At 44.9% G+C, this 23111-nt stretch overlaps 1 protein-coding gene across 1 annotated transcript in view; it reads left to right on the top strand.

The window, feature by feature from the left end:
- GALM (galactose mutarotase) overlaps positions 1 to 22639 on the top strand; it is a 106041-nt gene extending 83402 nt beyond the window's left edge. Inside the window, exons 6-8 of the mRNA XM_088477426.1 lie at positions 14545 to 14686; positions 16622 to 16796; positions 20457 to 22639. Coding sequence (XP_088333552.1) covers positions 14545 to 14686; positions 16622 to 16796; positions 20457 to 20534 — 395 coding nt within the window. The 3' untranslated portion in view covers positions 20535 to 22639. The remainder of the gene's footprint in view (positions 1 to 14544; positions 14687 to 16621; positions 16797 to 20456) is intronic.
- Positions 22640 to 23111: the final 472 nt, after the last annotated feature.

Raw genomic sequence — 23111 nt, 5'->3', positions numbered from 1 at the left:
ATTTCTACGAAGTCCATAGGGTTCCACAGGACTCCCGCCCTGTCGCACCTGTGCTGCAGATAGACTTTGCTCTGGTCACTGGTTTTTCCGTCTCCCTCTGGTGAGAATGTGATTCTTGTGTGTATCCAGATCTTTTTTCTCTCTCTTCCTTCTCCTCCTCCGGCCTCTGGCTTGATACAAAACTGAGATGCCTTGGCTCGGGGCGGGGTATAGGAGGGGGACCCTAGTGCATCCTTGGAGGCTGAAAGCTTAACTCTATGGTGCCCGATGACTGACGTCACACCTATACCCCAAGGTATCCTGTGGAACCCTATGGACTTCGTAGAAATAGAGATAACAAAGGTAAGTTCTTACCATATCTCATATTTTTGCATTGTATGTGACTTAAATGCTAGCGCTGTTTGCCTGTACTTTCATTTCTGACTGTCAGCCATTTTCCTATCCCTGTTCTTCTTCTGCTACAGCCCTTGCGGTGCGGTGTTGCAGGGTGTTTATTTCCTCACAGTAAACGTGGTTTTTCTGTGTGGGAAGTCACATACGCTCCGTTCACACTCCTCATGTCGGAAAGTGAACGAGGATATCCTCTGTTGAATCGTCAGTATTAACCTTTAGTACATTCCTGCCTATAAACCTCTTAAGATTCACCTGCCTAGAACCTCTAAGACAAAACCTGCCTATACCTTCTAAAACCATAAGGTGTCGCTAATTAGCGCTGTGTTTAATTATACCATTAATAAAACTCTAAGACAGTTGAATAGCGGTCCAACGCGCTAAAGATTATTATTCAGGTAAAAGTACAGATGTTGCCACGCTATGATCTAACAATGAGCGCAAACTAAATTGTACAAACATTAGGTCATAAGGTACAGTCAATACATACGCGTGCGCTCTGGGACCAGATACCGGCATCAATAATGAGACCTTCGTCGGAACAGCATAACATTAACACCGCAGCCTGGCATCTCGTTTCAGAGCACTCACATATATACCCGTACTGGGATAAGCAATACAATAGAATACGTTGGCAGGTTCTCATTGGCTCCTCTTCTTGCTTCTTCCGTTACGGTACAATTCATAGGTCAGTGCAAAGACTCAACCCAGCCTCTAACAGCCTGATTGTGTCCACTTTCCCGCTGCATAGTAAATCTAATCTAACTATGGCATACAACATTTCAAGACGTTATTCTTTCTAACATTCATATTTCATAGCCGCATGTTCTGATCTCCTCTCCGATGCCACCGGAACGCTGTGGGAACAGAGTAGATCAGTACGACACCAATCACGGTCCAATTGCCATTTACTAAACCATAGTTACAGAAAACATTAATTTCTTTATATGCTGACATTGCGATTAAACCAAATAATAATCATTCCTTTCGTGCTGCGGGACCATTGCTTTTAAATGTGTATGCGGGGAGAAATGACATTAAATTGTGTTGTGCGTTTGAGGATCTGTGGGGCACTTAGCGACCAGCACTAAGTTGGAAAGGCTTCTGTGTATATGTGTGAGCATGCCAGTATGGGTTTGGGAAAGATCACTAAAAAGCTGGCTGTGCGTCTAAATAGCTATTTTGCGTTGTCCTATGTTTAACATAAAGTGCATGGAAAACACCACTAATTTGCTACTGCTCAAATATGTTTGTGGTGATTTTAATGTGTTGCAAAGTTATTTTATGTCTGCTAAACACCGTCTGTAGGTGTTTGGGGAAGATTGTGAAAAAGCTGTTCGTGCTACTTTTTAGCAACTTTGCGTTGTGAATAGCAAAATTGCTACTTTTAGCAATTTTGCACCGTAGATTGTGTACTATGTATTTTTGACAAAATGGCGCTTGTGTAAACTTTCTTTTCTAAAATGGAGTCTTGCTGCCATTCACAAGATGGTGTCTTGGGGCCAGTCGCAAAATGGCGTCGTCGCGATTAAATTTTAAACTGAACTTGTCTCAGCCAATTATTCAGCTTCGACACCTCTTCTAGCTATAATGTACTGATATACTGTGCAGTTAGCGGAGGGATATGTAGACGCTGAGGGTTTATGGAGGGCATGTTGTATTATATATCACGCCCCATTTCTGTCACTGTGCCTGCACAAAAAGGGACCGCCCTCGGCTGGCTAAGATGCTTACAGCCCTTGTGGGTAACACCCCCTGCGTTTTCCCATAGGGGTTATCGCAGCGAGTGGTGGTCTCATCACATGCAGGGGTCCCTGGGCAGTTGATGGTACCCCAGTGTATCCTGTTTTTCGCCCCTCCAGGTCTCGCAGGAGCCTGTGTGGGTGCATTTATTGTCCAAAGGGTATAGCACCTGATGGACGTTTTACAGGGGGAGTCACCATTGCGGCCTTCTAAACGGCCTTTCGGGTCTCAGACGGCTAAGGACATGACGTCTGATGACGGTGACATTATTGACTTTTTCAGACACGAGCCCCTTAGTGCAAAGGAGGCGTAGTCTGGGTCTAAAGTCTATATACCTGGCCTTATACGGGCAGTCCGTGCGGCTTTGGTTATTACATATCCCCCGTGGCTAAATCCAAATATGCCTTCTTTAAGGATAAGGGTGTTGCCACTGTAATTCCTCTATCTGATCGGGTGGATCATTTAGAGGAGGCGTGGAAAATCCGGGTAAGCGGTTCCAGCCTCAAAAACGGTTGACCTTTTGCATAACCCTTTGCGGATAATTACTTTTCCGAATGGGAGATACCTTTACGGGTAGATTCTCAGGTTACCCGCCTAGTGAGGAGTGCTATGTTGCCCATGCCCTCCAGGTCCTCCTTGAAGGAGGTTACAGATTGCAAGGTGCAAATATATCTAAAATCCAATTATTCCCTTGCTGGAGGGGCTTCCAGGCTGGCTATGACCGTGTGCTGGGGGGCCAGAGCCATGGAGCGCTGGGTAGGTAACTGGATCTCTGCACACTGACTCTCCAGCAGCGCAGGTGAATAGTGGCAAATTCTCAGAGACTTAGCCACGTTCATAATGAGACAGTCTTACATATAGCCTACTCCTTTCCAGAATCTCCTCGGCAGCAGTAGCGGCTCGGCAGCAGTAGTGGCTCGCCGCTCCCTGTGGTTGCGCTCTTGGAAAGTGGATGCAGATTCCATTTGGAATGCTTTGCCTTTTAAAGGACAGGTCCTGTTTGGCTCTCATCTGGACACAATTGTGGCCCCGCAGGCAGCAGCTACGTCTGCGTGTCTGCCATCGGCTACAGTCCCATCGGGGTCTGGGGCTTCGTCTTTTCGGCCCTGTGGGGCCAGGGTAAGTCTAAAAGACAGTCAGGAGCCAGGACATCTGCTTAGCCATAAGAACTGGCTTGGAGTACAAGACGTCCTACTCCCAAGTTGGACTATATTCAGCCTCACAGGACGGGCCTCCTCTCGGGGGACCCCAGAGTTGGAGGCCGGCTTCTCCAGTTCACCCAGTGCTGGTGTCTGACCACCACGGACACTGGGGTAAGAGAAGTATTTTCTTGAAGGTATGTCCTCTCCTCCCGGTAAAGGCCTCCCAGCCGTTTTTTCGTTACAGGTCTTCTGTCAATTCAAAGCAAGGCCCTGTAATTTTTGAGGGTGTTACACTCTATGCTCCAGGCAGGAGTTATAGTGCCTATTCCGTTGCCCCAAAGGGGAACGGGGTATTACTCCATCCTCTTTCTGGTACAGAAACCCAATGGGTCTTACCAGACCATCCTCAACCTCGAATCCTTCAACAAATTCTTAAGGGTTCCTCGGTTCAGGAGGGGGAACCTGCATTCCATCATTCAATGGAGCCTGGGAATTTTGTGGTGTCGTTGGATATATTCAGGGTGACTGCCTGAATATCCCTATTTTCTTAGCACACCAGTGTTTTCCTCAGGTTTGCAGTGGTCAATAAGCATTTCCAGTTTCTGGCATTGCCCCTTGGTCTGGCCTCCGCGCCTCACTGTTTACCAGGGTTATGGCAGCCCACCTGCGGATGCAGGGGGTCCGCTTGTTACCCTATCCGGGTGACCTACTGTTGTTACCAGGGTCCCCAGAGATACTTCAGTGCCATCTGCAACGGACAATATCTGTGTTGCTACGTTACGGCTGACTGATAAACTGGAAACGGTCCTCTCTGATTCCTCACAAAGGATGCTCCATATCCCAACATCTGAGGATCTTTGTGATTGAGGAAAAGATCTCTGCATTACAGGCAAAGGTACGCAGTTACCTGCAGAGTCGCCGAGTGTCTATTCACTCGGCAATGTGGTTCCTGGGTTCCAGGGTGTCAATGTTTGACATGGTGGAGAGTACCCAGTTTCACACTAAACCTCTGGAAAAAAAAAATTGATCCTCTCCGGATGGGATGGGTTGCCCCATAGGATAAAGTCAATAGTGCTTTCCCTGGAGGTTTGTCTCTCTCTAGCCTGGTGGCTGCGGAAAGCTCACCTAAACAAGGGGCACCCCCTTTGGGATTGCGGACAGGGTCCTTCTGACGACGGACGCCAGTATCCGTGGCTGGGAAGCAGTGACGGGTCCACACTTGTTCCAGGGCAGGTGGACACCAGCAGATTATGCGCTTCCCATAAACATCTGAGAACTCTGAGCAGTATTCAAGGTTCTCCAGCATGCAGAACAGGTCCTTCACGGAAATACCGTGCAGGTACAGTCTGACAACGCCATCACGATGGCTTATGTAAACCACCTAGGAGGATCCCGAAGTCAGGCGACAGTGGTGTCCCGAATTTTGGCTTGGGTGGAAGGCTATATACCTGCCATCATCGGCAGTGTTCATTTCAGGAATCCTTTCAGGAATCCTCAGATGGAAAGCAGGCTTTCTCAGCCGTCAAGACGCGCATTCAGGGAAATGTCTTCTTCAGTTCAATCTACTGGTGAACAAGTGGAGCTTTTCAGAGATGAGACTCTTCTGGTAGACGTATGTAGGTCTGGTGGACCTTCCAAGTTGTGTACCTCGTCCCTCTATTATCCCTTCTTCCTACAGTAATAGCAAGAAGGAGGCACGCTCCAGCTGATAGCTCCAGCGTGGGCCAGACAGCACTATTACTCAGATCTTCGGAGCCTCTCAGTTACCACTCCGAAGATGTTGCCTCTACGCCCGGACCTGTGGTCTCAGGATCCTGGCTGATACCCAGACCTGGGTTGTCTGTCCTTGACGGTGTGGCGGTGGAGACTGCCCTCTTAAGTTCTAGGAGTTTTTCCAGCTCTATAGTTAACAGGGGCTCTGTCCATGCTAAGAAGCTCGGAAGCATTTATCTGCAAGAATTTACCATCAGGTATGGCATACTTTCAGTTGTGTCGCCCTAGAGGCTATGCTCCTCGGGTATTCCGGATATCCAGAGTGTTGGCTTTCCTACAGGTGGGCTTAGATAATGGTCTTCGCCTTGCTTACCTGAAGGTGCAGGTTTCTGCCCTGTTAGTATGGTTTCATCGTAGGATTGCTACTCTTCCTGATGTCCGCACCTTTGTGCAGGGTGTACTTTATATTCAGCATCCCTTTGTTCCACCTGTGGCTCCTTGGGAATTGGCTGTGGTCCTTAGAGCTCTCCAAGGACCACCATTTGATCCACTAGGATCAGTGGATTTCAAATGGTTTACGGCTGGGACTGTATTCCTTCTGGCCATTGGTTTAGCCAGTAGGATCTCAGAATGGGGTGCTCTGTCATGTAGACCTCCCTTTTTCTCATCTTTCCTAGGAACAGGGCAGTGCTTCACACTTGCCCTGGTTTTTTACCTACGTTGGTGTCTAGTTTCCACATCAATGAGGAAATTATAGTACCGGCCTTTACTTCCCCAGTCCTTTCTGCTGGTGAGGCCTCTTTGGATGTGGTACGGGCTCTAAGAATTTAAGTTGACCGTACCAGTCCATTTAGGAAATCAGACTTTCGGTTTTGTCCTTTATGGTTTCCATAAAAAGGGTTGGCCTGCCACTACGCTAACTTTGGCAGGATGGATTCACAGGCCTTCCTGTTCCATCCTCTATTAAAGCTTTTCCACTAGGTCTGTGGGTCCCTCGTGGGCAGCTCGACATGGTGCCTCAGCGGTGATTGGCAGCCACGTGGTCATCTGTCCATATTTTTGTAAGGTATTATGCTTTTGATACCTTCGCCTCTCAGGATGCTTCCTGCGGGCAGCGGATTCTCCTTACAGCACAGGAGCGTCCCCACCCTTAAAGGATACTGCTTTGGGACATCCCCAAGGTATCCTGTGGATACCCTATGGACCCTGAAGTAGAAAATATGAGATATGGTAAGAACTTACCCTTGTTATCTCTATTTCTACGAAGTCCATAGGGTTCCACAGGACTCCCGCCCTGTCGCACCTGTGCTGCAGATGGGCTTTGAATGGTCACCGGTTTCTCCGTCTCCTTCTGGTGAGAATGTGATTCTTGTGTGTTCCAGACTTTCTTTTCTCTCTTTGTTCTCCTCCTCCGGCCTATGGCTTGTTACAAAACTGAATTGCCTTGGCTTGGGGGCGGGGTATAGGAGAGGGACCCTGGTGCATCCTGGGAGGCTGAAAATTTAACTCTGTGGTGTCCGTGCCTGACGTCATCACCTATACCCCAAGGTATCCTGTGGAACCCAATGGACTTCGTAGAAATAGAGATAACAAGGGTAAGTTCTTACCATATCTCATATTTTCTGCCATTTAAGCACAGGGAATTACATGGACAATGGTGAACAACTATATTAAAGCCTTATGTCGTATATTTTTAATTGGTGATATATGGTCAGGCCACTACAAACAAATCTTCAGCAGTTATTGTTGAAATTCAGTGGATTCTCTTTTAGCTATGAAACAAGTCTTTTTGGATCCAAAAATAAAACCTGGTATATGTACTTATAGCATTGGCAAGGTACATACCTAACAGCACAGTGGGCGTATATGGGAGTTGATGTATCAAGCCGTAAAAAGAGTGGAGTAGTGGATCAGTTTAAAATTTGCCCATAGCAACCAATCCGTTTATGCCTTTTTATGCAATGCACTTAATAAATGCTACCTCACATCTTATTGGTTGCTATTGGCAACTTCTCCACACCTATTACTGCTTGATACATCAACCCCCAGGAAACCAAATGAGGAACTTACAGATGTTAGATGTGGTTGAGGGTTCTATGGTAATGTAAAGTCATAGAATGTAACAATTTATTCAGGGAAATAAGTTTCCGCAAGTCTCACTATAGGATGAGAAGGGGGGGGGGAGGCTTGGACTGCACATCCTAATTTTAAACATAATAAGAGATGCTACCATGCTGAGACTTGGCGTGTCTTACTATAATCTACTGGATTTGCTGTTTCTTTTTGTATAATGGATGACTTCACTGTACACTCTTTTAACCAGAGAGCTAGACAAGTAAATCTCATGTGGCACCAAACTGGTATTAGAAAATAGGGGGGCAGAGCGGTGTGGGGTCCTCTTTTTTTCCAATAACCAGCACAATGCTGCACCAGCCAGGGCAGCTGACGCTATAGCAGAGGGAAACACAGCGTAGCACTGACATAGGACGCCTTGTTCAGACTGCAAAATGGCACCTGCTATAAGGTTGGTGCAAGCTTCGATATTTCGACTTCTTATGGTGCGTACACATGGAGCGATCAGCAAGCGATACGATATCGCTGGCTGATCGTTCTGCACCCTCCCTGGTGTGCTGGATGATCGATATCGATACCAACTTACCGACGACTATAGCGACCCGCGATCAACGATTATGGGTCCCTATAGTAACCTGCTGGATATTGAGCAGGTTGACCAGCATGCACGGCCGATGGACGATATCGCTATTGTCCATACGTGCAAGTGCATTGGTGGTCGTTGGTTGGTAGGGAGCAAAAAATGCACGATTTTAACGATAACGATATCGTTCAAATCGTGCATTAATATCGCTCAGTGTGTGCGCACCATTAGATTGTAAGCTCATTTGGGCTGGGCCATCTTTCATGTTGTTGTATGTTATATATTTGTTGTAACTCTCAATATACAGCATCATATATTGGTTCTGTATAAGAAAATGATAATAACCATGCAGTGTGTATTGTCAGTTATACCCTTTGTGAAAATATGGGGCTGATTCAGTGATATACACAAGTCGGCCACATTGTGCCTGTATGCAGAGTTGCATGCAACTATGGGGGGTAATCCATCCAAATGTGCATGTAGCAGTCATCGCTATCAGCACTCACACATGCTAGCCCTTTCTTGGTGCAAGAGATCCGTCAGACGGATATCTGTGTGTGCTTACCTCTGTCTATCCCCTAATTCAGCCTATATGCCTACATCACACCCTCACAACACTTATCCTATGTGCGATCAGCTTGTCCATGTCTGGGAAGGGTACAACTCTGATGCCTGCGTAGTTGAGCAAAGTTGGGTATGCTCGGCTACATAGCATGCACACTGCGATAAAAGCAAGATCATCTGTAAGGCACACTAGGAATATTTCACATATCAGTGCTTTGGTGAGTGCTGCAAATGAAGTATTTTACTGGGAAGCATCCAGCTTTGTAACACTATTATCTAAGTGATTCATTGACAACATGTGACCGTTTCTTTAGTGCAGAACGTCCTGCCCTTACTGCTGCTAATTTATACACTTAGGGGGCATTCAATCAGCCGCGATAATGACGGGCTACTTGGATAGCCCGATAACCATTTTTGGAAGAAAGTTTTCACACGTGAAAACTTTTCTACGAAAAATGGGTTATCGCGGCTAATTGGATACCCCCTAAGTATTTGCGCTTTCCTTGTCACACAAACTACACTACAATGTGTCTAAATTCACATGACAGAATGATCTATTCAAAGTTAAGTCTGTCCTGTATTGGGTCCTTTGCAGGAAGTTAGTAACAAAGGGCAGTTATTTTTTTTATTTCCAACGGGTAGACGGGTAGATTCATTTACGTAGTGCCAGACAACCTCTTTACAGTATATGTCCTTTCATGTTAGCTATACTCTCAGGACCGAAATCCGTGGCATGTCACCAACTTCCTTTTGGTTTGTGACCTTAATACTGGCATGCCATCACAGGTGATGGGTGCTATATACCTAGACCTTATTACTGGCATGCCATCACAGGTAATGGGTGCTATATACCTAGACCTTATTACTGGCATGCCATCACAGGTGATGGGAGCTGTATACCTAGACCTTATTACTGGCATGCCATCACAGGTGATGGGAGCTGTATACCTAGACCTTATTACTGGCATGCCATCACAGGTGATGGGTGCTATATACCTAGACCTTATTACTGGCATGCCATCACATGTGACGGGTGCTATATACCTAGACCTTATTACTGGCATGCCATCACATGTGACGGGTGCTATATACCTAGACCTTATTACTGGCATGCCATCACAGGTGACGGGTGCTATATACCTAGACCTTATTACTGGCATGCCATCACAGGTCCTAGACCTTATTACTGGCATGCCATCACAGGTCCTAGACCTTATTACTGGCATGCCATCACAGGTGACGGGTGCTATACACCTAGACCTTATTACTGGCATGCCATCACAGGTGACGGGTGCTATACACCTAGACCTTATTACTGGCATGCCATCACAGGTGACGGGTGCTATATACCTAGACCTTATTACTGGCATGCCATCACAGGTGATGGGTGCTATATACCTAGACCTTATTACTGGCATGCCATCACAGGTCCTAGACCCTATTACTGGCATGCCATCACAGGTCCTAGACCTTATTACTGGCATGCCATCACAGGTGACAGGTGCTTTACACCTAGACCTTAATACTGGCATGCCATCACAGGTGACGGGTGCTATACACCTAGACCTTATTACTGGCATGCCATCACAGGTGACGGGTGCTATATACCTAGACCTTATTACTGGCATGCCATCACATGTGACGGGTGCTATATACCTAGACCTTATTACTGGCATGCCATCACATGTGACGGGTGCTATATACCTAGACCTTATTACTGGCATGCCATCACAGGTGACGGGTGCTATATACCTAGACCTTATTACTGGCATGCCATCACAGGTCCTAGACCTTATTACTGGCATGCCATCACAGGTGACGGGTGCTATACACCTAGACCTTATTACTGGCATGCCATCACAGGTGACGGGTGCTATATACCTAGACCTTATTACTGGCATGCCATCACAGGTCCTAGACCTTATTACTGGCATGCCATCACAGGTGACGGGTGCTATACACCTAGACCTTATTACTGGCATGCCATCACAGGTGACGGGTGCTATACACCTAGACCTTATTACTGGCATGCCATCACAGGTGACGGGTGCTATACACCTAGACCTTATTAGTGGCATGCCATCACAGGTGACGGGTGCTATATACCTAGACCTTATTACTGGCATGCCATCACAGGTGACGGGTGCTATATACCTAGACCTTATTACTGGCATGCCATCACAGGTGATGGGTGCTATATACCTAGACCTTATTACTGGCATGCCATCACAGGTGACGGGTGCTATATACCTAGACCTTATTACTGGCATGCCATCACATGTGACGGGTGCTATATACCTAGACCTTATTACTGGCATGCCATCACAGGTGACGGGTGCTATATACCTAGACCTTATTACTGGCATGCCATCACAGGTCCTAGACCTTATTACTGGCATGCCATCACAGGTGACGGGTGCTATACACCTAGACCTTATTACTGGCATGCCATCACAGGTCCTAGACCTTATTACTGGCATGCCATCACAGGTGACGGGTGCTATATACCTAGACCTTATTACTGGCATGCCATCACAGGTCCTAGACCTTATTACTGGCATGCCATCACAGGTGACGGGTGCTATACACCTAGACCTTATTACTGGCATGCCATCACAGGTGACGGGTGCTATACACCTAGAACTTATTACTGGCATGCCATCACAGGTGACGGGTGCTATACACCTAGACCTTATTAGTGGCATGCCATCACAGGTGACGGGTGCTATATACCTAGACCTTATTACTGGCATGCCATCACAGGTGACGGGTGCTATATACCTAGACCTTATTACTGGCATGCCATCACAGGTGAGGGGTGCTATATACCTAGACCTTATTACTGGCATGCCATCACAGGTAATGGGTGCTATATACCTTGACCTTATTACTGGCATGCCATCACAGGTGATGGGTGCTATATACCTAGACCTTATTACTGGCATGCCATCACAGGTGATGGGTGCTATATACCTAGACCTTATTACTGGCATGCCATCACAGGTGATGGGAGCTGTATACCTAGACCTTATTACTGGCATGCCATCACAGGTGATGGGTGCTATATACCTAGACCTTATTACTGGCATGCCATCACAGGTGACGGGTGCTATATACCTAGACCTTATTACTGGCATGCCATCACAGGTCCTAGACCTTATTACTGGCATGCCATCACAGGTGACGGGTGCTATACACCTAGACCTTATTACTGGCATGCCATCACAGGTGACGGGTGCTATATACCTAGACCTTATTACTGGCATGCCATCACAGGTGATGGGAGCTATATACCTAGACCTTATTACTGGCATGCCATCACAGGTGATGGGAGCTGTATACCTAGACCTTATTACTGGCATGCCATCACAGGTGATGGGTGCTATATACCTAGACCTTATTACTGGCATGCCATCACAGGTGACGGGTGCTATATACCTAGACCTTATTACTGGCATGCCATCACAGGTCCTAGACCTTATTACTGGCATGCCATCACAGGTGATGGGTGCTATATACCTAGACCTTATTACTGGCATGCCATCACAGGTGATGGGTGCTATATACCTAGACCTTATTATTGGCATGCCATCACAGGTAATGGGTGCTATATACCTAGACCTTATTACTGGCATGCCATCACAGGTGATGGGTGCTATATACCTAGACCTTATTACTGGCATGCCATCACAGGTGATGGGTGCTATATACCTAGACCTTATTACTGGCATGCCATCACAGGTGATGGGTGCTATATACCTAGACCTTATTACTGGCATGCCATCACAGGTGATGGGTGCTATATACCTAGACCTTATTACTGGCATGCCATCACAGGTGATGGGTGCTATATACCTAGACCTTATTACTGGCATGCCATCACAGGTGATGGGTGCTATATACCTAGACCTCCCTGTACTTCCTGTGTATTTTGTAAAACTGAAAATAATGTTTTACACAGGAGATACAGTAAATTATGTGAATCTCAAAATCTACAACTGAGAAATATGAATTATATTTTACCCTTTGACTGCTGTGTGATAATGCACATATTAGAGGCACCAGCATTAATCACACACTTCCTGTTTTGCTAAGAATGACTTTTCTTTTTAGTGTTATTCTACCTAAGTGAATCTTATACATTACTCCCCTCCCCCTGTTCTATACATTAACAGATACATAAAATCTATACATTTCTTAAGATTTGGCTGTGCTGTGGGCGAGAATTACAGTAAGTGTACGTAGGGCTTGAATCTGAGACGGATGAGCCTGCGGTGTCTCTTTCATTCAGCCGCAGCATCCTACTGACTTTGTTATGCTAATTATTAGTAACAGTCACTTATACAGCGCAGCATATTGCATTGCACTTTACAGTTGGGAACAAAATGTAATAAAACAAGACTGGGTAATCACAGATGGATAAAGAGGTAAGAGGGTCCTGCTCGCAATGCAAGCATCTGCCCGTATTTATACTGAAAATCTGTGCGACTGCATATAGACGCCAATCCCGCCCAATGCTATTACATCCGCAGCCTTTATAAGTAACTGGACTTGCCCCCACCCCATGCTGGGTGCAAATGATCCATTTGAAACAGGCGCATCATCTCCATCCGCACGTTACGATCGAGTAAGGAAGTCAGACTACAGGCCCCTGACACTCCCATGACACAGAACAGTTCTACGCATTCGCTAGGCCAGCGCCCAGTCACCACCCAGAAATGCCCATTTCTCGTAAAGTGTGGTTCTTTCAACCCATTTACAGTGGCGATCTCCTTCAATAAGTGTTTGGCTGATCCTGCACAGTCGTCGATTTCCTTCTTTGGCACATGCACAGTATGTGTCGGTATGTGTGGATACGTAGGCCCATAGTGTCACACATTTTATTTGACATTATTGGATTAGTAAAGCATTCGTTCATATCATAGGCTTCAATGTCCATGGCGTTTAGGCTTATGTTAGAGCATAGAAACACTACGCCACTATTGGGGAGATGATCTGTTTCTCTCAGCTCTACAGGAAACTGTAGGGTTTCTTATGGTCACTGATCGACCTCTGTGATACTTTGTGTTGGGTACGGGATCCTGACAATCAGGAAGCCAACGGTCAGAACACTGACAGCGGCATCCTGACCGCCAAAATCCTGACAGATTTTGGTATGTTAATCCAAACCTAAACCTTAACTTTCCCCCTAAGTCCTAAATCACCCCTCCCACAGCCTAACCCTAACCGTCCTGCATCCTAACCATAACCTTCCCCCTAGTGGCTAGCCCTAACCCTAATACCATTGGGATCTGTCAAGCTGGCACTGTCGGTATTGTGACCATCGACATTCTGACCGTCTGGATCCTGACTACATCCCGATACATGGTACGTAATGATCTCATGAAGAGATTGCTGTATCCAGGTATACAAAAAACACTTGGGTGTCCAAGACGATAGCTAGACACTTACTACACAAGGCTTGTTTTCTGCTGTAGAATGTGCAGTGATGACATCACAATGTGGCGCAGCCATTAGTAGTTGACTTCAGTTTTATTAAAGTATCTGTTGCTTGTGGACAATGAAGACAACATTTTTGTGTGTTGAATGTTAATCCTGAGAACGCAGCCTAAGAATTCAATAAGAACTAAAGTCACCCAATGAGATAGAAGGAACAATTATTGGCAGGATGTTTTCTCTTTATTCAAAAAAAACAAAAATGTCTGCCAACATGTAGACAATAGGGGCGGGATGCACTAACATACTAGTGCAGTACTTACCATCACACACCGCATCCCTACTGATCGCATATGCACTAACATATGCAATCAGTAGCACAAAGGACAGCTCTTCCGATAAGAGCTGTCCTTTGCAATCCTCGCAGCCCCGTGGACTTCCAGGTGTATGACCCGGGAGTCCATCTGCGCATGCGCAGAGTGACGCGGCTTCCACGGGGCATGCTGGGAGGGATCCGATTGGATCCCTCACACCAGTGCGATGCGGTAGAAGCCCACAAGCTTCTCTAGGGTAACGGCAGCAAAAGCTGGCGTTACCCTCCGCATCGGAACCCCGGTGGCCACGCATTAGTGCATATGGAAAATGCGGTAAAACCTCAGAAACATGGTTTTTATTGCATTTTCCATTTAGTGCATCCCGGCCTAAGAGTGCATAAGTATACACAACTTGTGGCCATTGCTTTATAGTGGGTATATTTAAGTGTAGACTGGATCTGTCACTTTAACGCAGTTGTTAGTCAGCAGTCCTAATGGTTTCATGAATACTTAATAGACAACTTCTAAAAGATTTCCACAAGTCATGCGGCATAGAATATACTCTCATATCTAATGATTCTTACAGGAGAGATGGTAACTGTTCAAGGAACGTGCTTTGACTTAAGGAAGCCAGTTAATCTTGGGAACCAGATGGCTAAATTGCAAGAAAAAGGCTATGACCACAACTTTTGCTTAAGTGTGACACAGAAACCAAAGCTTTGTGCAAGGTAAGGAAAAGCATATCCCAGCCGTCACTGGTTCCATAGTATAAAATCTTTCACTCTTAGTGGTTCTACTCTATATGTAGATCACAGGAAATTCCAGGACAATGGTTTAGGTTTAATCTATCATTTGTGAAGAATGCTTGAGTCATGTGTTTTTAGACTAGAAACTGGTGGCAGATATTTATTCAATCTTATTATATTTCAGTTACAATTTTGGACTGGTTATTTAACATCTACAAAATGGAGCAATACAACTGTAATTCAGCATTGTCTATTTATAACCATTTACTAACACATTACACATAGGGGCTGATTTAGAATTGGACACAGGTGTAGAATACTCCCCAAAAAACGTCATATGTGAGTTAACAGTGTTATTAGTTACGGCTAAATTTAAAGCACACAATTTTGACACAATATAGTACTTTAATAAAGTATCATATACATAAAACTGTGTGTTGATTCAGCAGTGAACACTAATGCGATCGCACTTGCGATTTCGCATGGAACGCAGCTGTGAAAATATGCTAATGCCTGCCAAAGCTCACCCGGCATAAAGCCGCACACTGCTGCTTTCTCATATCCATCCAGTGTTGCACTACAGCGTAAACATTGGTACAATCGACGCACAGCGGCCAGTCACGCAGCATGTATGGCAAGTCTGACCAGCCGCAGACACTGCTGCTCTCCTCGCACACAGAGAGCTCTTATGCTGCCAATGCAATCGCAAAGGCTAATTTATGCACGCCCATGTACGGTGTTTAAATGGTCAGACACACCTACGTTTACCTAACCCCCCCCCCCAATAAAAAAACACTGACCACATGACACTCACTTTTCAAATGGATCATCTGTCCATACGTAATCACGATACATGCGCAATGGCAAATAATTGCTTTATCTGCAGAAATATGAGGATTGTGTCCACTGCTGGATCAGGTCCTGTGCCTGGACAGTGTTATTAATACATAATGGTCAAATATAAAATATAAACGAAAATAAAACGACTAAATACAAATAAACACAAACATCCATTATCTTCGCCTTTAAAAATTCTATGGGAAACCTGGAATATTTCCTATGTTACTCCATATTCTTTCTTTTCTTCCCTCTTTCCTTGAAAAATAAAAATGGAGGAAAGAGCTGTAAGAGAAATTGTTCTAAGAGATAATACTGTGTATGCTTTTTTCTTTCATTAGAAATTATATTTTAAAAAAAAAACATTTCTATGGGAATTTGCCTTCCTGCCATAGACCGATTGCAGTTATCAATTATACAATGCAAATAGATTGTAGCCGTCACACAGATTCAGGCTATTGCAGGTCGTTATCATCATCAATGTGTATTTTACCTGACAGGCCAGGAGCTGGGAGGGGCCCATACTTGTTGCCACTGTGCGTGCCCATGTGGCGCCAGCTCCGCATGCTCATTCCGTGCCATCATCTTTCCAGTGATCAATTCAGGGATATGACTCCTGCAAAGAAAAGAGCAAGAACTCTGGCACAGTGCCAAAGTCTTTATCAGCTTCTGTGCGGTGCCCTCTTACTGATTACATCACTAGGGATGAGCATAGGGAGCCGGCCTGTGGGCACTGCACACCCTGCCCCCCATGACAGATACGCCACTGTGACAGACGCAAATGTTTGTTTGTGGTCTGCATGAGCCACATTGGCGTGAGCGTGCCCTTACCATACTCTGTCTACACTTCCACTTCCCTCCCTGTTCCACCTCTCCAAGTGCAAGGAAGCGTAAGCGCAAAATGTAATGAAATCATAGGAAGGGTTCTTTTTAGATGTTTCAAGTGTATTTTAGTAGAAGTGTGTGCAATCCCATTAATATATTTGTGTTTTCAATATCATTCTGCTACCTTTTTTATGTGTACGGTAATTTGATATCTGCGTGACCTACGTTCTAGTAATGCAGCAATGTCTAATACAGAGTGTATCACAAGCCAAGTGGCAGAACCCTCAGTGTCTTCACAACTCAACCTGGCGTCCAGCTGTACACTGCTAATTTCCTGGATGGATCACTTACGGGAAAAGGTGGTGCTGTGTATCCTATGCATTCTGCTTTTTGCCTTGAGACTCAGGCATGGCCAGATGCTGTAAATAAGGTAAATACATTCCTGGTTCAAGACTTGACTTTACTACTTTGGTTATGTTAGTTTATGTTGTTCCAATCATACCTGAGACTTTCACTCTTGCAGTCAGAAGGAAAATTAATTATTTGTTGCTTGTAACCACCCGAGGGTGCCTGAGGGTTTCATTTCCAGTTGGAGTAAATTCAGCTAGAAGGTGCAATTTTGCATCTTTGTAAAATTTCATTGCAGGGAGGCAAAACCTTAGCTGCTCTAAAAGTGTGAAAGCAAAGCTGCACAGTTCTGTGTGCTATATATGTATATGTAAATTTCTAATGCACCCACTGCATCGCAACATGATTTGTCCAGATCCATGTAGCTGTATTTTCTCCTAACTAATGAAGCACTGAACCTCTGTTTACTATAAACTTTTGCAGTTGAGCAATATGTGTGTTTAAATCCTTTACTGCTATGGACGAGTGGGACTCATCCTTAGCACTGTCCCGATGCTCCACCCATGGGCTGAAGTGTCCCGCGGGTGGTATAGTTGGGAGGTTGGGCACCCCCAGCGGTGCCGGACCCCGGAGTAGCTGAATGGATGCCGCGTGGATGCACGCACCATTCAGTGCCGGGAGAGGGCTGGGGGAAGTCCAGTTAGGGACGGAGTGCTGGGATTGCCCCTAGCCTGACATTACACGGGGGCATGCCATGCGGGCACGCCCCCAAATAACCACTTAGGGACGTGACCTATGGTAATTAGGCCACACCCCTATTTTCGATTATAGGGTGCCTGTATACTCATTCGGCACAGGGCGCGGCTACCCCTGGAGCCGGCCCTGATGTCACTGGGAGTTGGCAGGGGCTGGGCTTGATGATATTATTCAGATTAAACACTTCAGACATTTTAAAAAGCCAGAAAATAGGGGAGCAAGCATTAGAAGTGCTCTATCTACCTCATACTGGCACCCATATACTGAAGTATACCATTGTTTGAAAGAGTAGAGTCCCCTCTTTTAAGTGGGGTGACCCATGAGAGGACACCACTGCACTGCAGAAACCCATATGAAGTCCAGGGATAGGAAAGATTTCCTCCATCCTGGAATCAATAAACCCAGGGGCACCACCATGTGAAAGAGGGGATCTCTCTTTCAAATGATGTGTCCCCTTAGTGGATATCATCTGTGATCAGCCGCGATTACAAGACAATATCATCCACCACTTCAGCCATACTAATAGAGCTGGCAGAAGAGTGAGGGCACGTAACGTTCCTTGTCTCCCTCATTCTGGCAATTACATATTTGAGACCACTCAGTCATACATTGTGCCCCCTTAGTATTTAGTTTCTGTTGACCAGACAATAACACCCTATACCACAAAAACGTTAAGAAACCTGGAGATGGGTGGTTTCTATACCCAGATCGCTGCCATCCTGGCACCAATAAACACATTGATGCATTAGATTGTCTACATTTCAAAACTGAATGAATTCTCGGTCTACTATATTATGCCTACACATTTTATGCATTTCATTCAAACAAGTTAAAAATAAAAATGACCAGATTTTGTGTAGAGTACGCCGATGTGCTGTTTTGGAAAGGTGGATTAATTCCGAAGTAAGAACCACAAATTATTTCTTGGTGGTGGTTAGCAATGCACTGATACGACAGCGCGATATACAATGACATGCTGCATTTAGAAGCATAACATTGTACACGATATCTTCTGATTGACCGTGCAGCACAGCAAGCCATCGTAAAACGACCCCCAGGAGCGCACAATTGCTGGTACACACTGAACGATCTTCACGATTTGTCGTTCCAATTTGCCTGGAAAACAACAAATCGTGACAATATCGTTTACATATGTACCCGTATATATGTATATGTAGTTCACTTTCCTGCTGTTTCAAGGGCACATTTTGGCCAGGTTTGGTAGATTGTCTTTGCTGTATGAGAAGAAATAGACAAAGTGGTGTTTTCTGTCTGTTTTAGAAGCTTTAGTAAATCTTTCCCCATGTGTTACATATTAGTTTTTCTTTTTTTCTCCTAAACTCAAGTAGCAAATGTCTTACTTTTCTGGTTGATGTAAAGTTTGTCCCTGGTGACAGTGAGAGACGTCACACCTCTTTTTAAGGGTATGTCATGTAACCCTTAAGTATATGAATTGGCTCTTAAGCTGGCCACACACTAGACCAACTTACATCCAACCAGCCAACTTGTTGATTGGTTGGAATGAAAATCTGGTAACGTATGAGAGTAAATGATGATCAGCAATTTGCTCCTAAATGCCAGAAAACAGATGAAAATGGACGTTCAGACAAGTTTGTTAAATGTTTGATCTAAACTATTTGTTCAAACAACAGTTTTGGTCCATTTTCCAGTGTTTGGGAGCAAATTGCTAATTGTATTCCTTACCAGATTTTCATTCCAACCAATCAACTAGTTGGCTGGTTGGACAGATAATCTTTAGATGTGTGGCCAACTTTACTCTTACATTTTGTATCTACCTGAGTGATCTCTGTCCTAGAAGCTATTACAGCTGTGCATTTTCTTAAAACCTAAAGTATAAGGTTAATTGACTGTTCGTGTGCTCTGTATATAAGATGTACAGCATTCCATTTATAGACGGTTAAGCAGTAACCTGTGTCATTAGAGGCTGGACACTTTAAGGGCCTGTTTTAGAGTCGCTCGCCATGCCAATATTCACGCAAATGGCCATTGTTTCTTCTTCTGCATAGGCATCTGAGTCTCGCCACACACGCATCCCTATTTTGATCTTGCAGAGTCGCAGATCAAATTTAGACACATGGTAGTATAAATGCATGAGGCGTTTCTGGATGGTGACTGGAAGGTGGCTAAAAAGATGATGATGATGCGTCTTTTGGGAGTGTCGCAGGCGTCTTCCTGAAAACGGAGGTTTACAAAGAACCTGAACCGCTCACATAGGAGGCAATACATAGACCGAGGAATTGCACCTGCCATAGGGCGACTGATGGTGACGTCTAAAGTGCACCAAAGGGTAATGCAGCATCTATAAACGCTGACAGTGGGCATCTTAGTCTTTGCACATTCGGACACACGGAAAGCAAAAGACGCAAGGTCAGCCGCAACTCCGTCCGACTCTAAATCAGGCCTAGGTGTGATAGGTTATTTCTGTATTGTAACCTTAACTTTTTAACCCACAGCACCCACTTGTCAGAAACTTTAATATCTGCATGACAAGGCCATGCCCCCTATAGGGGAAGGGTTGTTCTATATTGGATGATTTATTTATCGGCTTAACTCCAGAGGGGTGGGCCACCTATTTATTACATCTCTTGTAGTGGTTCACAGGGATGTATGGAAAAAATATTCAAAGCAAAAGTAAGTCCATGGGGTAGATTTACTAACTGTCGGGTTTATAAAGCCGCCGATGATCGATGACTTTGACCAATGGATTTAAAAGGGCAATAGTAAGTAATGCTATATCAGCATGGTTTACCATTAATTACTATTGCCCGATCGTCGTAGGCTTTGTAAACCCAACGGACAGTAAATCTACCCCATAGATTCTTACATTTAAATCAAAAAGTTTATATTTTATCTGCATAGCTGGAACAAGTTGGTGAAAGCAGTTCCCTGACAGTCAAATCAGACAAGGAATGTAGTTATTTTTCTCTCTCCTGTTATTAACTTGTGCTGTTTTTTATTTTTACAGCCACAATTTCCAAACTCACTTCTGCACCCAGGAGAAGAGTATAATCAGACCACTTGGTTTAATTTCTCTGTGCAGTAATATATACTGTACTTTATATCCGACAGACAACTTGGGACTCTACAGCTGCTGATTAACTACATATCCCAGGGAGCCCTGTTACACTACATCAGGGGTGGCCAACCCAGTTCTCAAGGACCCCTAACAGTTCATGTTTTCCAGTCCACCTCTGGATCTGTAGAATGTCTGACAGTAATGACTACACCTGTGCACCAGATAGGTGGTCGGGAAATCTTGAACTGCTAGGGGACCTTGAGGACCTGGTTGGCCCCCCCTCCAGTATAGAGGAGTCGAGATGCTGTGGGATGCAGAAGGATGAAAGGGAATCACTAATTAATTGTGGCTCTCCCAGCTCTAACATAGGGATTAGCATTGCTTAGCAACAACCTCACTTTCTTGTCTGATTAGCTGACCAATTGTTATTTGTAAACTGCTTCATTTGTAAACTTGTGCGAAGGGAAGGACAAGTACTGGAAATGCCAGGGATTAATATAGCTGCACGGGGCCATGACCAGTGCAGGAAAGATCTTTGTGCAGGAAGGGACTTTGTCCAGGGAGAAATAAATTCCATCCCCGGTTCCCCGCTGGAAGAGGGAGGACAGTAATGCTGGGTACACACTAGACAATGTGTTTACCCAGCGACAGCACGATATATCAGGCGGTCTGTACGCAATGCACAATCTGGTGTACAACCACCCGATATATATCGTTCCCCCGCCGATACTATGGCCGCTGGATCTTCTGATTCTGCCGTGCATGTACAGCAGATCAGAAAATACGAGTAACGAACGCCTGATAGTGTGTACACACTAAAAGCGATGTGGCCGATATATTGTTCCGATCCGCGTTGGAACGATATATCGGCAGATATATTTTGCTTGGTGTGTACTCAGCTTAAGGGTGGAAAGGCTGCTGCTACATTCAGGAGCCAAGTCTTTTGTCAGTGGGAGGCTTACTCTACCAGCGGCTTCCTGCATAATAATCATACTTCAGGGTCAGTTCAATTAGGCATGATTAAGTCATTCCCGCGAGTGAGTTCTGCAATTTTTAGGGCTGCACACAGTCTGGGGCGAGGTCGGGTCGGTGAGGAGGGTGAGTTCAGCTGCTGTTGCTGACGTTTCTACGCCCCCCCCCCCCCTCCCCAAAGAGGAAGTAGACCAACCCCACTGGACAAGCTTGATTTACCCCTGCTGTCGGATGGTCCGGAGACAAGCTCTCCGAACATCACCTTGGAGACGGAGCCAATCAAAGTAATACAGCTGGACAGAGATAGCTGATCCTTCCCCAGAAGTCTAGCAGGTATGGAAGGAGGATGATAAACCCTCGCTCCACTACATACATTAGAGTGAGACAAGGACTGAGGTTTAGTTTGCAGACGGCAGACATAAATGAGGAGGGTATTCTCTTATTAAAGTTGCACAATATATCTGGCCGGACTTTAGTCATCTGCAATCTATTCTCACAGATACATATTGGAAAGTGACTCCTTTTAACCTCTCCAGGTGGTTTCAAATAGCTCCTTCAACTCTTTCACTAGAATTCTGTAGACTGTCCATGAGGGAACAGCACAATACAGACAACCTTCTCAGAGGCAAATAACTTAAAGTGATCCCCTGTCCGCAAGAAGAGATTAGTGCTGAATACTAATAAAAGAGCTAAACTGCATCAATTCAACAGTTACTAAAGCGTGGTTGTTATTTCATCTACTCTTCGCCAACAAGAGGGATTCTGATTTAGTTTAGACTGATGGAGGACTGAGAGTGGGAACATTATAGTTGTGGAATCAGAACCTATTGATAATTTGCAAACAGGCATCACTGAATACTTTTCCTCCACAAACCAGGGTTTGCTCCTCAACATATGTGCACCTACTAAATATTAAATTGAGATTTGTCTAATGTCAGATTTCTAGGTATATTTCTGTTTAACTGCAGTGGATACTGGTAAACTAAAGTATTGTTATGGATGTATCATATAGATTGTAACCTTGCAAGCAGGGCCATCTTACCTCTATGTCTGTCTGTTATTACCCTGTTTTGTTCTATAAATGTTTCCAATTGTAAAGCTCAACGGAATATGCTGCGCTATATAAGAAACTGTTAATAAAATAAATGATTGTAACTGTACGTACTTTCTGTCATTTGAAAGTTTATGTGTGGGAGGCAAAGGATTAGTGGAGGGTAAAGAGATTTGGGCATAACTACATTAGGAGACACAAAAAAAAACAATTATGGTTAACTCTAAATATATGGGGATATATGTAATAACCTGCGGGCTGCAGTCATCGGCAAGTTCCGTGCGAGATTACCCAATGTTTTAAAGTAGCAGTCATTTAAAAGGCAAAATCAACCTGGAAATCACCAATGCCTGCTGTCCTCAGGCTATTACATTTGCCAAATGGTCCAAGAAATTAAAGGATGATAAGTTTCTAACTAAATATGGTATTTAAGGATTGGGAGAGGATTCGGTTTCAGTTAACCATTGGACCATCAGGGTCATTAATAAAGAGCGTAACAAGATATTGCCTGTTTGATTTATGTTTTCACACACTTGCTTTTAAGGGACCCACAACTACATTTGCATTCTGTTGCCGAATAA

Source organism: Taudactylus pleione, unplaced genomic scaffold (assembly GCF_031769625.1).
Source record: "Taudactylus pleione unplaced genomic scaffold, aTauple2 ptg000201l, whole genome shotgun sequence".
Taxonomy (NCBI): Eukaryota; Metazoa; Chordata; class Amphibia; order Anura; family Myobatrachidae; genus Taudactylus; species Taudactylus pleione.
This window is presented reverse-complemented; position numbering and strand designations above follow the sequence as displayed.